General features: G+C 38.6%; 1 protein-coding gene across 1 annotated transcript in view; it reads left to right on the forward strand.

The window, feature by feature from the left end:
* KIFAP3 (kinesin associated protein 3) overlaps nt 1–14,061 on the forward strand; it is a 100,645-nt gene that overhangs the window by 7,161 nt on the left and 79,423 nt on the right. Inside the window, exons 4-7 of the mRNA XM_075286728.1 lie at nt 1,722–1,780; nt 9,166–9,307; nt 9,391–9,490; nt 11,730–11,859. Coding sequence (XP_075142829.1) covers nt 1,722–1,780; nt 9,166–9,307; nt 9,391–9,490; nt 11,730–11,859 — 431 coding nt within the window. The remainder of the gene's footprint in view (nt 1–1,721; nt 1,781–9,165; nt 9,308–9,390; nt 9,491–11,729; nt 11,860–14,061) is intronic.

Genomic DNA, 14,061 nt, shown 5'->3' on the forward strand with positions numbered 1-14,061 from the left:
AACTAAACAACAAATATTTAATAACACTTGTAAGTTAGGAATATCAAAAGGACAGAACATGACTTTTTCTAAAATATGTGTTGTGCTATTATCCCTTTTAGTTGAAACCAGATGGAAAACAGTTGAGATGTAAATATCTGGTTTTATGTTTTCTATTATGCAAGCAGTTTACTTAATTTTATTTATATCCTGCAAGTACATTCCTATGTCTGTGTGCTCCTATACAGTAATATAGTATTTCTCGCTTCAGCCATTCTTGGTTTAGAGGTTTTTTTTATGTCTTACAACTTTACGCCAGCTTAATATAAGCCAGTGTTTCATTTCCTGTTCAATATCATTCAGTTTGGAGAGTGATGATGCATCAACTTTTCTTTACACTGATGTTTTAAGAGGAAAAGCATCTATAAATGACACATCCTGTCATCCTGAATGTGGATATGATCAAGACTTTGCAAATACAGTACTGTATTAATATTCTAAACAAGTCATATTCAGACTGATTTATTGTGCGATTTGCTTTTTTTTTCTTTAATACGTGTTTTCATTTTCAGGTCTGTTTTATGTTCTTAATACAGTTCTTATTCTATATTTATTTGCATATTCATCATAGGACATAATATACAGTATATCTTACTAGATTATTTTTACCATCGTATCAATGTGTGCAAATAATGGGGATGTTTAACTATTGTGGTAATAACGTGACCTGCACCAGAATATGTTTATTTTACGTTCAAGACTCGTTGAAAAATTGGGTGTGACTTTGCCGATAATGGGATTGGCTCTGTGGAAAGGGGCATGGCTAAAATGAGCCAACAATGCACTAAATTGAGCCAAAAGTGTAGCATAAAATTCAGGCATAACTTAAGTCAACTAGTAGGTGGTATACATGTAATCTAGACAGTCTATAGGTGCATCAGAGTTATCTTCCACATCCACTATTGTTGCACTAGTCAGTTTTTGTAGCAAAAAATTTCTGCAGCATATGGATAAGAAAATCTTGAACAATACCGTCACATGTGGTTGTACCTTTTTTTTTTAACAGTTAATTAGTTTTTATCAGCAGGCTTGGACGTTCCCTTGCTATACCATTTAGCTGATTTGCATAGAGAATCAAAGCCTTATCACCATAAGCTGACATGACTTAAAGAGGACCTTTCAGTCCTCCACCAATTCTAGCTCTCAGCATCTGTTAATAGTCTCCGCTCCACTGATTCCAGCACAGTTGTAATTTTCTCTCTAGCCTCCACCGTTCCCGAGCAACAAGTGCAGTTAGTTTTGTTTCTGATATGCTATTTTAGCTTTGTAATGTCAGGTGGGTGGTGTTACGTGGGGGGATGGGACTCAGAAATCCAATTAGAGGCAGCTAGTGTCAAAGCTTGGAATTGCACCCCTTGCATGCTCCTGCCTGACACTGCGTTTTTGACAGTACAGAGACTAAATAGGATATCAGGCACTAACAGTATTGATTGTTTATTAACAGTGGGGACTACAGAAAAAATTTCCAACTGTGCCAGAATCAGTGAAGCAGCAGATATTAAATAATGTAAAGAGTTAGACTTGTTGAAGGTGGTGAAAAGTCCTCTTTAATTATGTTAATTGGATTTGGTGTTTTGTCCAGTTAACACTGTTATAGTTTATATTTGTTTCTTTTCGGGGGATATTTTCAGATTGTATGAAGATGCAGTCAGTCATTTATGATCAATTATTTATATTTACAGAAAAGAAAGAAAAGAAAAATAGTAAACCTAAGGATCCACCACCATTTGAGGGAATGGAGGTAAGACTTTCTAGATGTTATCATTCTTCATCAATTAACAGATTAAGATGTCAGGACTTAGATGGATCCTATCATTGACTAACACGTAGGAATAGCCTTAAGAAAGGCTATTCTTCTCCTACATTTAGATGTCTTCTCCACTCCGCCGTTCAGTAGAAATCCGGGTTTTCTTTGGTATGCAAATGAGTTCTCTTGCAGCACTGGGGCGGTCCCCAATGCTGTGAGAGAAATCCCCAGTGACGCCTCTATCTTCTTCTGGAACGCTCTCTGCCTGTGTCTTCTTCCGTCCTGGGTTTCAATCTTCTAGGCATGGGTAGTCGGCTCTGTCATCGGGCCTCAGGCAGGGCCTACTGCTCATTACGGCGGCCACAAGAAAATGGCCACTTCCACTAGTTTACTGTGTAAGCAGCCATTTTCTTGTGGCCGCCGAGATGCGCAGCCTGCTCTGTCTGAGGCCTGATGGCAGAGCCGACTGCACATGCCTATAAGATTGAAACCCAGGACGGAAAAAGACACAGGGAGAGGGCGTTCCAGAAGAAGATAGAGGCGTCACTGGAGATTTCTCTCACAGAATTGGGATGCCCTCAGTGCTGTTTGAGTGCTGGGGACTGCCCCCAGTGCTGCGAGAGAACTCATTTGGATACTGAAGAAAACCTGGATTTCTACCGAATGGCGGCACGGAGAATGCTTCTAAAGGTAGGAGAAGGGTAGCCTTTCTTAAGGCTATTCCTGCGTGTTAGTCAGAAAAAAGGGTATCCAATGATAGGATCCCTTTAAGGTATGGTGCTCAGTGAGAAGCTGAGTGGGCACCATAGTTACAGGGCCTCAACTGTCTTACATAGAGCAGAGACTTAGAGGCTCAGTCTGCAATCAGAGGCATCAAATGTGACCGTGGTACCTGAGGGTTTCTGATCTGGTTTTCTTTCACTTTCAACTACCAAGGGATTCCTATGTGGCGAAATCACAAAGACGTTCAGTTGCAATGGCAGCCAGAAGCCTTTTGAAGGTTCTCAGGCCTGTCATAGCAATGTTACTTTTGAGGTCTGTTTGTAACAAGTCTCAGTAGTAATACCGCTATTTCACCATAGATTGCGGTATAGTAGTTCGCAGTAGTAGATAGCAAGTTCCCTAGGGCGGCTAAAAAAAATTATTATTATTTTTTTTTAAATATATATTTTTTTTTAAATGGCCTCTATTTCTCTAGCATACCTATACAAATGAATGAACATAATCACATTGAGCATCTCTGCATCTTTAGTTGCCCAGACTATCAAATTATAAACTTTTTTTTTATCTTATATGGTGAATACTGCAGTGGGATTAAGAAAAATCTAAATGTCCAAATTGTCTTTTTTTAATTGTTTCGTCTCCCAGATTAAAAAAAAATGAAGACAAATTATTTCATTGTCATGTATTACTAAGAGTGATATCAATAAAACTCCATCTTGCCCTGTGATAAAAACAACACATTACACACCACTGCCCATAGAAATGTCAAACTTATAGGTTTCCCAACATGGCAGTACGAACAAATGTTTACTTTGTTCAAAGGTTATTTTTTTAAGTGTATTAAAATATGAAAAAAAAACCTATATAAAGTTGGTATTGCCGTGATCATAGTAACCCACAGAATATAGAGAACATGTCATTTTTAACTGTACATTGAATGACGTAAAAACCCATAAGAAGTATTTTCCAGTTTCACCTTATTCTGTTTTTTTGAATAGCTTTTCAGTACTTAGCAGAGATTATTTTAAAAAAATAAATCTTTATATTATGTGAACAAAAATAAAAAATTTTGAAGGCAAAAATGGCTAAACAGAGGAAAGGATTAAAGTATTATGATGTTTACTGTTAAATACTTCTTTACATTAGTACAATGGTACAATTTATTCAGAGACAAATGTGAAAGGTTTTATTAAACCTGTAACTGGGTTGTCCAGAAATCTGATACAGCTCAGATAAATTTTTTTGTGTCGGGGATATTGGGGAAAAAATGAATTATGCCACAGTTAAGTTTAAATAATAAAAAGTTTTATTTTGTGGCTTGCTGCACATATATAGTTTTATATACAGTAGTTTAGCAGTTGACGAGAAAATAAAATTCTGACGTTGTTGCTGATTTTTTCACACTAGGGTTGTTTTTTTTCTATGGGTCATAATGATTTGTTGGTGTTGCCATATATTGGTAGTTATTTGTTTGTTTTATGTTTTTTCTTTAATTTGTTAAACTTTATTCAATTTAATTTGTATTGTATTTTGTATTCTACTGAGGGGACTAAAACTTGTAATTGAGTTTTGTTCATGCCCCTATCAAGCCAGCACTTATCCACTAGCCCTTTAAATATAATTTACATGAAATCATAAATCCTAAAAATTAAATATATCATATATTTTTTTTTTATTCCCCTGCTGTTTCTGTTCATATTCTGTAACTAGGTAAACAGATATCATTGAGCTATATGGATATGTTGCGGTATAAAAAACAGATCTTGCTATTTATTTTTAATTTTTATTTTTTTAATTATTTCCTAAAATAGCAAAATATTAACTCTCTACTAATATCTACCAATTCTCACTTACATTATGGTCTCCGATTGGTCTTTGCTTTTTGTTGGCAATCTTTGTCACAATATGTCAGATTTCCGCAGGGGCCAGTTATTTGTTACCAAGATTAAAATGCCTACAAACTTAAGCTGCAAAGACTAGTATTTTTGTAATATTTTTGCTATCTTATTGAAATACTTGTTTGGTTCACTATATCATGTAAGATTAAGTTTGTACTATGTAAATGTAAATAAGATATATAAATGAAAAGAACACTTGCTTCAAATAAATTTTTATTTTGTGTCACAAAAAGTTATCAGTGTTATTAAATATTACGTTACTAACATTATCAATATTAATAAAATAATTCAATTAGTAATATTAAAGTCCTTCCTTTCTCTTGTGCTAAAATATAGATATTTGTAGAAATGGGCGATTAATCAAATCAACGTGATTTTTTTTTTCACCATTTTGGAGCCTCATCATTCTGGTTTTACCATATACGTTATTACGAGTACAGTACCAGGCATCGGAATTACATTTTACAAATCTCCTCCTGATGCTGTGGACTTTTCCAGCATAGAAATTGAGTTTAAAATCTGCAGCATGTCAATTTCTGTTTCAGTTTTTACAGCGCATTTCAACCCTTGTAGTGAGATAAAATCAGCGATGAATCTGCAGTAAAATCCATTTTAAAGGGGCTCTATCACTAGGAAAAGCATTTTTAACTAATCACATCCTTGCATAGCCTTTAGAAAGTCTATTCCACACCTACCTATAGTATGTAGATTGCCTCAGTGGTTTCTGAATAAGTCCGTTTTTATTCATATGCTAATTAGACTGGTGCACGATAGATGGTGCACACCTCTCCCTGTTGTTATATATGGGAGACTGCTGCTGCTGCTGATGTCTCAGCTTCCTGTTTGCCTCACACACTTAGAAGATAATAGGAGAGAGGAGGCTGCTGGGAACTTCCTGAGCTGGCTGGAAGATCAATAGCATATGAATAAAAACAGACTTATTCAGAGACCACTGAGGCAATCTACATACTATAGGTAGGTGTGATGTAGCATTTCTAAAGCTTATGTAAGGATGTGATTAGTTAAAAATGACTTTTCCCAGGGATAGAGCCCCTTTAAAATATTTTGTATTTTGGTGTGGATCCATGGTGTGTGCAACCTAAACATAATATGTCTGACAAGTGGTTATCAGGGCAACTTGTCCATATGATTAGTCAACAAAGGAAGGTATGCACATTGCAAAGTGTTCTACAGTAAATCTATGTATGTCCAGACACATTTCAATGCAGTCTTAATAATAATAATAATAATAATAATAATAATAATAATAATATGTTTTATTTTTATGGCGCCAACATAATTCTGCAGCACTTTACAATTTATAGGGTTCAAGTACAGACAAAATGAGGCATTACAAAGTAGTAAGACAATTCACACAATGGGACTGAGATCCCTGTTCACAAGAGCTTACAATCAATGAGGTAGAGGGAGTGACACGAGAGGTAGCAGTGAGCACATAGGAGGTAGCATTACTTTAATAGTGGTGCAGCCACTTTTCTAATAAAAGTTATTGTGATCACATATGTAAATTACACTGTATGAGTAGTCACCAGTCAGTTTACTTTAATTTGCAAATGGTGCCTGGACATATAAAGTTACTGTCCAATATGGCATCATATCCTATGGGATAATGTGGGAGCGTGAACAGTGGAGGGTTAGCTTTAGGGATTCTAACTACAGAAGGGTTTAGATTAGTGATTGTGATAGGCCTGTCTGAAAAGATGTGTCTTTAGGATGCACTTGAAACTGTAGAAATTCAGAGTTAATCTGATTGTCTGGGGTAGAGCATTCCAGAGAAGTGGTGCAACTTGGGAGAAACCTTGGCTATGGGAGTGGTAAGTTTTGATAATAGAGGTTGTTAGTCTTAGGTCATTGAGTCAACGGAGAGTACAGGTTGGGTGATAAACAGAGTTGAGGGAGGAAATGTAGGGAGGTGCAGCATTATGGAGAGCCTTGTGGATGAGGGCGATACATTTATATTGTATTCTGTGTTGAATAGGCAGCCAATGTAGTGACTGGCACAGAATGGAGACTCATTGTAGAGGAGAGAGTTTAGTAAGGAGAAGACTGATTAGTAAGGCGTTATAGTAGTCTAGTCAGAGTGAATCAGAGCGTCTTTAATGTTTCTGCAGTAAGGAAAGGGAGGATTCTGGAGATGGCTTTTGAGGTGGCATGACATGAGCATGCGAGTGATTGGATGTGGGGATGGTGAAGGAAAGGTCTGAGTCAAACATAACCCGAGACACTGGACATACTGCCTGGGAGTTATGGGAAAGCTGGAGACTGAACTGGAGATATCAGGGTTAAGTTTCTTAGATGGTAGAAATAGCAGTAGTTCAGTCTTAGTGGCCTTTTCACAGAGTTTATTAAACTGGCAAGGCTAGATTTACCGTCGTTATACCATTTTGGTGAATGTCTATTGATTGGATCACCTTTTATTTAAATCAGAGGCGAAACAGTGAAAAAAAAATGGTTTGGCACTTTTGATTTTGACATTCACCGTACAGGAAAAATATTTTATGGCACAAAATTATTGGCACTTTTTCAAAATTGTGGGTAAATAACTTTGTTTCAAGCATATGGTGTTCATTCAAACTCACCTGTAGAAAGTAACAGGTGTTGGAAATATTAAAAAAAAAAAAAATCACACCTTAAACCAGATAAAAAGGAGAAAATTTGACAATCTTTGCATTGTGGGTCTTTGTGTGCCTCACTACGCATGGAGAGCAGAAATAGGAGAAGAGAACTGTCTGAAGACTTGAAAACCAAAATTGTGGGAAAATATCAAAAATGTTTCCTTTGTCCACAGTGTCAAGAAGTTTAGAACCCATGGCACTGTAGCTAATCTTCTTGGGCATGGAAAGAAGAGAAAAATTGATAAACGGTTGCTACGTAAATAGTTTGGATGGTGGATAAGCAGCCCCAATCAAGTTCCAAAACAATTCAAGCCGTCCTGCAGGCTCAGGGTAAAAAAAAAATAGAGGTGTAAGAAGCTTGTTGATGGTTCTAGGAAGTGATAGATTATAGTTATCTTTTCCAAAGAGTGTGCAACCAAATTGTAAGTGAGGATGCCTGTAATTTTGCGTGAAATTATATATTTGTTAATTATATAATTTGTTAATTATTTTTGGATTTTTTTCTCCTTTTTTTGTGATGTTCCAATACACTCAAAGGAAATTTACATGTGTATAACAAAGATGTGTAACTGCAATAATTTTCTGGGAGAAATACTTTAGGGGTGCCAAAAATTTACGGCCATATCTGTAGGTAGATAGATAGATAGATAGATAGATAGATAGATAGATAGAGTGAGAAGGTCACAGGCAGAGTACTGGAGTCCAGATATATCAGCCCCAGGTTTTTGACAAATGTGTGGTGCAGGGCGGATCTGTAGTAGGCCTCAACAAAGGTATAGATCCTTGTATCATTACTGGGCCAGAAAAGGCGGCAGCTCTTACATTGCAGTGCAGTTCCATGAGGTGAAAGGAGGTGTATACTTCAGGTACAAAATTAGCAAAATAAAATACAGCCTTAACTTCAGGCAATAACAAAACAAAAATCTTGCTCGTCTGAGCAACTAACTAAACAGAACAGGTAACCTAACTATATGTGTGGCTTACTACCAGTCACACGAACGAAAAAGACATAACTTTGTCTCACTGGATTCAGAGTTACAGGACAGATCCAGAAGCCTCCTCTCACTCCCTTGATCTGCACTAGAATGCAGCTGTAGCCTTTTCTGGCCCAGTAATATGCCAAGGACTCACTCCTAGAGCTGAGGCCTACTCAAGACTTACACATAAGTTAAAAACTTGGGACATATAAGGTGATTCCAACACTCTGCCTGTCACCTTCTCACAATAGATAGATAGATAGATAGATAGATAGATAGATAGATAGATAGATAGATAGATCCATAGATAGATCCATAGATTGATCGATCTGGTATTGTTGTAAAGGGAGCAGCATGTAAGGGCAAACACCCACATATGGTCTCACATATAACTTAAAAGGAGATTTACTGCAAACTAAAGTCAATAACTCCTCTATTACTACTATTCATAGAGGCCCTGTCACCAGGTCTGAAAAAGCCAATTACAGACATCATCTGAGAATTTTGTTTTTTCATTCATACATTCCAAAGTTATAAGCCTTTAAAACTGTTGTTGCCAAATGGCCTATACTAGTCAAGAGGGCAGTAAGACTGGTGTCTCTGGGGATGGGGTCTCTGTGTGCTGTATGTCATGTCTTGACTGGTATACACTAATTTGAATCAACACTGAAATGGCTTATAAATTCGGAATAGCTGAATGGCTTTGGAAAAACAAATCACAGGGTGACAGTAGCAGATGATGGCTGTCATTTTCAGACCTAGTGACAGGTCCTTTTTAAAGCTGGTTCTATCAGTTATATTTCTATGTAAGTAATAAGCCCACCCTCTGTTAAAGAGGACTATTCATGTCCATTGACATTAGCAGTGTTATAGAAAGCTGTCCGTGTGCTGAACTGTCAGCTGTCCTGGTATCTGCCCCGATTGCAGAAATATCAGTGTCATTAGTTTCTGCACTGATATTCCTGCACTGTCAGGGGGCTGGCCTTACAGCTCTTCGGCACCCCCTTATGGTACTCTTCCATAGCCCTGTATTGTCTTCTTTACAGTCCAGCAATGACAGTAAGCTGAAACGTCCTATTTAAGTATTTCATTTAACCCTTTGATGGCATATATAGTAATTTTCATCCTTAACAAACTGTTTTCAGATTGATGAAATCGCTAATATCAATGATATGGATGAATACATTGAGTTGCTTTATGAAGATATTCCAGATAAAGTTCGTGGCTCTGCTCTAATTCTTCAACTTGCAAGAAACCCGGATAATTTGGAAGAGTTATTGCTAAATGGCAAGTATTCTCCTGAATGGGTTTTTGCTATAGATAGTGGATTGACAGAATTTATACATTGTTTGTTCTTTTTATCTGTGCAGAAACTGCCTTAGGAGCCCTGGCTCGCGTATTAAGGGAAGACTGGAAGCAAAGCGTTGAGCTTGCCACAAATATCATTTATATTTTTTTCTGCTTCTCGAGGTAAGTGTCATTTGATCAATGTAAATTAATGTAATTTTGGTGTATTTTTATTTCTTATATATATATTTCTTTGGTATAGTCTTCACTTTGTGCCCAGTTTTTTTTTCAGGATTGCAGATCGGTAGGTTTTCTGCGAATCAGCTCTTTGCTGCTACATAAGTGTACTGGATTTGGCACCGCTCCATACACTGCAGGGAAAGATACTGCAAGCTCAGTCTTATTGAGTTGAATTATTCTGAATTTGCAGCAATGTCTGACGCTGTACATAGTACAGCGTTGTGCTAGTTAAAGTACATTGTGGTGGCTGCAAACTGTGGTGCCAATAGTTGAACCCCAGGAATTTGCTATTGATAACCTATGCCATGGACAACTCCGCTAAGTGTGTGAGTTTATGCAGCTTTTTAAAACACTTTATAATTTAGCGCCTCATCATTTTTTGTTGTTACTTTCTATAACTATAGAGGAGCATTTTTGTTTGCATCTAGACACTAAAAATGATATATTTTTGTTCTGACAATTCGCTACAATTGTATCCTGTCTAGGCTGAGGTCCCTGGATTCCCTAAGGCTAGGTTCACATCTGTGTTTGGGTTTCCATTCAGGGGATCCACTTGGAGACCCCCTGAATGGAAACATAATCTGTATAAAAAAGTGGTTACCTTAGGAAACCCACAAACCCCATAGACTATAATGGGGTCCGTGCGGTTTCCGCCGGAGAAGGAAGAAAAATGCGGAGAGGGGAACGGAATCCTCGAACGTAGTACAAGCGCTGGTGTGAACCCAGTGTAAAAATAACTGTTGCAGACTAAGTTTTGAGAAGTCTTAGGTTCTGTTCAAATAGCATGTGATCCCTTTTTTTAGCAAATGTTTCTGAAAAGTTCCCTTGGCGTACCCATAGGGCTCCATTCACTATTTGGCATTTGTTGGGCTGGTATTTGTTAAGAAATGCTCCATACAATTCCTACATCCTCACTATTTAGAATTGGCCTGAGCCTGTCTTGTGTGGGAAATAATCCTCTAGACAAGTATTGCACCTTAAGATAGGACATTAATGTTAGATCTGCAAGGGTCTGACACCTGAGACCCTGCTGCTCAGCTGCTTCAGGACAACGTGGCTCATGGTAGTGTTGGGAGCCATCTATAGGTCATCAGTAGAGATGAGCGAGTAGTATTCGATGGAATAGGACTATTCGATCGAATACTCGTATCGGTCGAATACCACGCGGGGAAATTCCATTGAATTCAATGCAAAAACCTCCTCGTCCTGCTACTTCCGGAACTTGGAGGATCCAATGTGTCGAACTTTGGTTTCCATGGAAACCGGAACAACATTCCTGTTTTTTCCCATAGACTATAATGTTATTCGATGTTCGATTGAATACTACTCGCTCATCTCTAGTCATCAGTGTTAGAAAGTGAATAACCCCTTTGAAAAACTGCAGACTTTCTGTGAAAAGTGTTGCAGGAAAAACCACAATGCGTTTCTGCCGCGGTTTTTCCCACAGTGCTTTTTGGCTGCGGCTTTCTAGGTGGTGTGAGAGAGTGAAGGGTGTGTTCTGGGAAGACAGGTATAGCCAGGCAGCTAAAGGGTGTTTGGTAAAGATCCACACCAGGGAGGTCAGCTGCGTAATTAATGCCTATAAAGCAGGTACTGTGCCACCCATTGTTGTTGCCAAGGCAGGAGCCTAATAGCCAGGCTCCTGTATAGTCAGGGAAAAAGTTTCTTATGTTTAGTTAGTTCTCAGCCGAGAAGGTTTTTGTTTTGTTTGTTTGTGCCTTTGCAAAGGCAGTTTATGCAAATGTACGGGGGATCTGCTTCCTGACACATGCTCAGTACGATTCCTCAGTCTGAGATGTCTGGGACTGTACTTGTGCATGTGCCATGTAAGAGATGCTTGCAATAGGCCGTACAATCCCTGTGGCACAATGAGCTTCTCCTGTAGTCACCTAGGGAGGATGGCTCCTTTGTACGTTTATGTATATAGTGCATAACCATTATTTAAATTATTAGCTGAAAAAACATTTTTTGATATTTACATAACTGGTTTCGTGTTTTCAAATAGGTTTGAGTGCACTACAGATTTCCTGGTTTGGGGAATTGTATTATCTGTATTAGGCAATCCATATTACAATAGATAATCAAGAATTAAACTGATCTATTGGATTACTAGATATGTGTATAAATCAGTTACCGTATATATTTTATTATAACTATCATTGTTATTCTCCCTTGCTCTTAGCTTTTCTCAGTTTCATGGGTTAATAACTCATTATAAAATTGGAGCACTTTGTATGAACATCATTGACCATGAGTTAAAGCGACATGAATTATGGCAAGAAGAACTGGCCAAGAAAAAGAAGGCAAATATCCTTTGAAAATGTTTCCATATGTGATCTGGCAGTATAAAAAGAGAATACTATTGCAAGCTTTTGTAATTTTGCAGCCTACCTCTAATAATGTGGCACGTAAAGGAGAATTCCCATGAGCGTAATTTAAAAATGGTTATGTACATGGGAATACCCATTTAAGGTCCCCTCAACAGCAGTATTAAATAATGAGATACTGAAAAATAAATACATTTAAATTTGTAGAAAATTGAAAATTACACATTTTTGCAAATATAAGTCATTTAAAAATGTGCAGTTTTAAAAGATTTTCTCTTATTGTCTTTGTTTTGCTGGTCTGTTGTCTCAATCGTGTTTCTAGTGGATACAACCGTGAATGCAGGAACTTTCTGTGGTATGGAACTTGTCATAAACCTAGTCTTAGAAGATAACCTAACCACAGAATGGAAGTCATGCCTGTGTTTCCAACACGTACCAGACCATAGAAAGCTCCTGCATTCATGGTTGTATCCATTGGCAACCTATCAAGGGGCAAATGTTCACCAATAAGATGATTGTAGAAACTCTTTAACATTTTGGATAATTTTTAATTGCTTATTTTCAAAAATATTTAATGTTTAACTTTCACAAATTTAAACATAATCCTGTGCACCCTTTAAAGAGGACCTTTCACCATTTTTCCCAAAGGCAGTGTTATATACTGCCAGAAAGCTGACAGTGCGCTGAATTCAGCACACTGTCAGCTTTCCCGATCTGTGCCCGGTGTGAAGAGCTTACGGTCCGGTACCGTAGCTCTTCTATGGTCAGAAGGGCGTTTCTGACCATTAGCCAGGAACGTCCTTCTGCCTCGCGGCGCCAATCGCGCTGTGCTGTGGAGCCGGGAGGAACGCCCCCTTCCTCTGCTCACGCAGCTCGTCTATAGACGAGTATTATCAGGAGAGGGAGGGGGCGTTCCTCCCCGCTCCACAGCACAGCGCGATTGGCGCCGCGAGGCAGAAGGACGTCTCTGGCTAATGGTCAGAAACGCCCTTCTGACCATAGAAGAGCTACGGTACCAGACCGTAAGCTCTTCACACCGGGCACAGATCGGGAAAGCTGACAGTGCGCTGAACTCAGCGCACTGTCAGCTTTCCGGCAGTATATAACACTGCCTTTGGGAAAAATGGTGAAAGGTCCTCTTTAAAGAGGACCTTTCTTGTCTTTCTGCACAGCCGACAGTGCACTGAATTTAGCACACTCTTCGCTTTCCTGTTACGTGCCCCGGGGCTGGAGATATCGCTGCCGTTAGTTTTGGCATTGGTCGCTGCACATCATCAAAAGGGCACTCCTGACTGTCCAGCTGGGCTGTGAGGAATGCCCCTCCTGACAGTAATAGTCCATAGACTTGTACTGGGGGGGGATTCCTCAGAGTTCAGCTTCATCACTGGCTGGTAAGGAACAGTAGAGGGTTATGTATGAGTACTGTCAGGGGGGTGCTGAAACTAACGGCACCAATATCTCCAGCCCTGGGGCACATAATGGAAAAGCCAACAATGTGCTGATTTCAGTACGCTTTTTTGCTGCATTTCATTTCACTACGTGGAGCATTGGCCTTAAAGTGTTAACATTTCTCAGAGGTGGCAAAATGTAACATTTATTTTTGTGGAATGTTGCTTTAAAATTGCTGTAATATGCAGATCTTGCGCTTGTGGTGTTTTTTTGTATCTCCACCTAATGTATCCATTGACAGTGTTCATATACTTGGACCCTACAGTTTGTAAAGTGCTGCGGAATATGTTGGCGTTATATAAATGAACATTTTTTTATCATTATTATTATATTATTACATACCACTGGCTTGATCCTCTTGTACACAGATGGTGGAGTTGGTCCTGCTCTTGTGCTCACTCTCACCACCGCAGGAATGACTTGTAAGTCTCCGTACTGCCTATGTAGGCACACACTCTCCCTGATGTGTACGATTATCCCCTGACCCTGGTCTATAGTCTCTCACTCTGCCAAATCAGTATCCCTGCGCTATGCTGAGGAGGCCCAATAGGCCGAAACAGCACTGTCCATAGCTGGGAATCTGTTCCTTTTGGAATAGAAATACTGATTTGGCAATTAAATCCACATCATGGTATTAGACTTTTTAACTGAGTCATGCATGATGTTAAGGATGGTCCCCTCTAGAGGGCGGCATACGGAGTGCACTGTTCTCCTAATTACATCCTGGAGAATAGATTT

The sequence above is a fragment of the Leptodactylus fuscus genome, chromosome 9, assembly GCF_031893055.1.
Source record: "Leptodactylus fuscus isolate aLepFus1 chromosome 9, aLepFus1.hap2, whole genome shotgun sequence".
NCBI lineage: Eukaryota > Metazoa > Chordata > Amphibia > Anura > Leptodactylidae > Leptodactylus > Leptodactylus fuscus.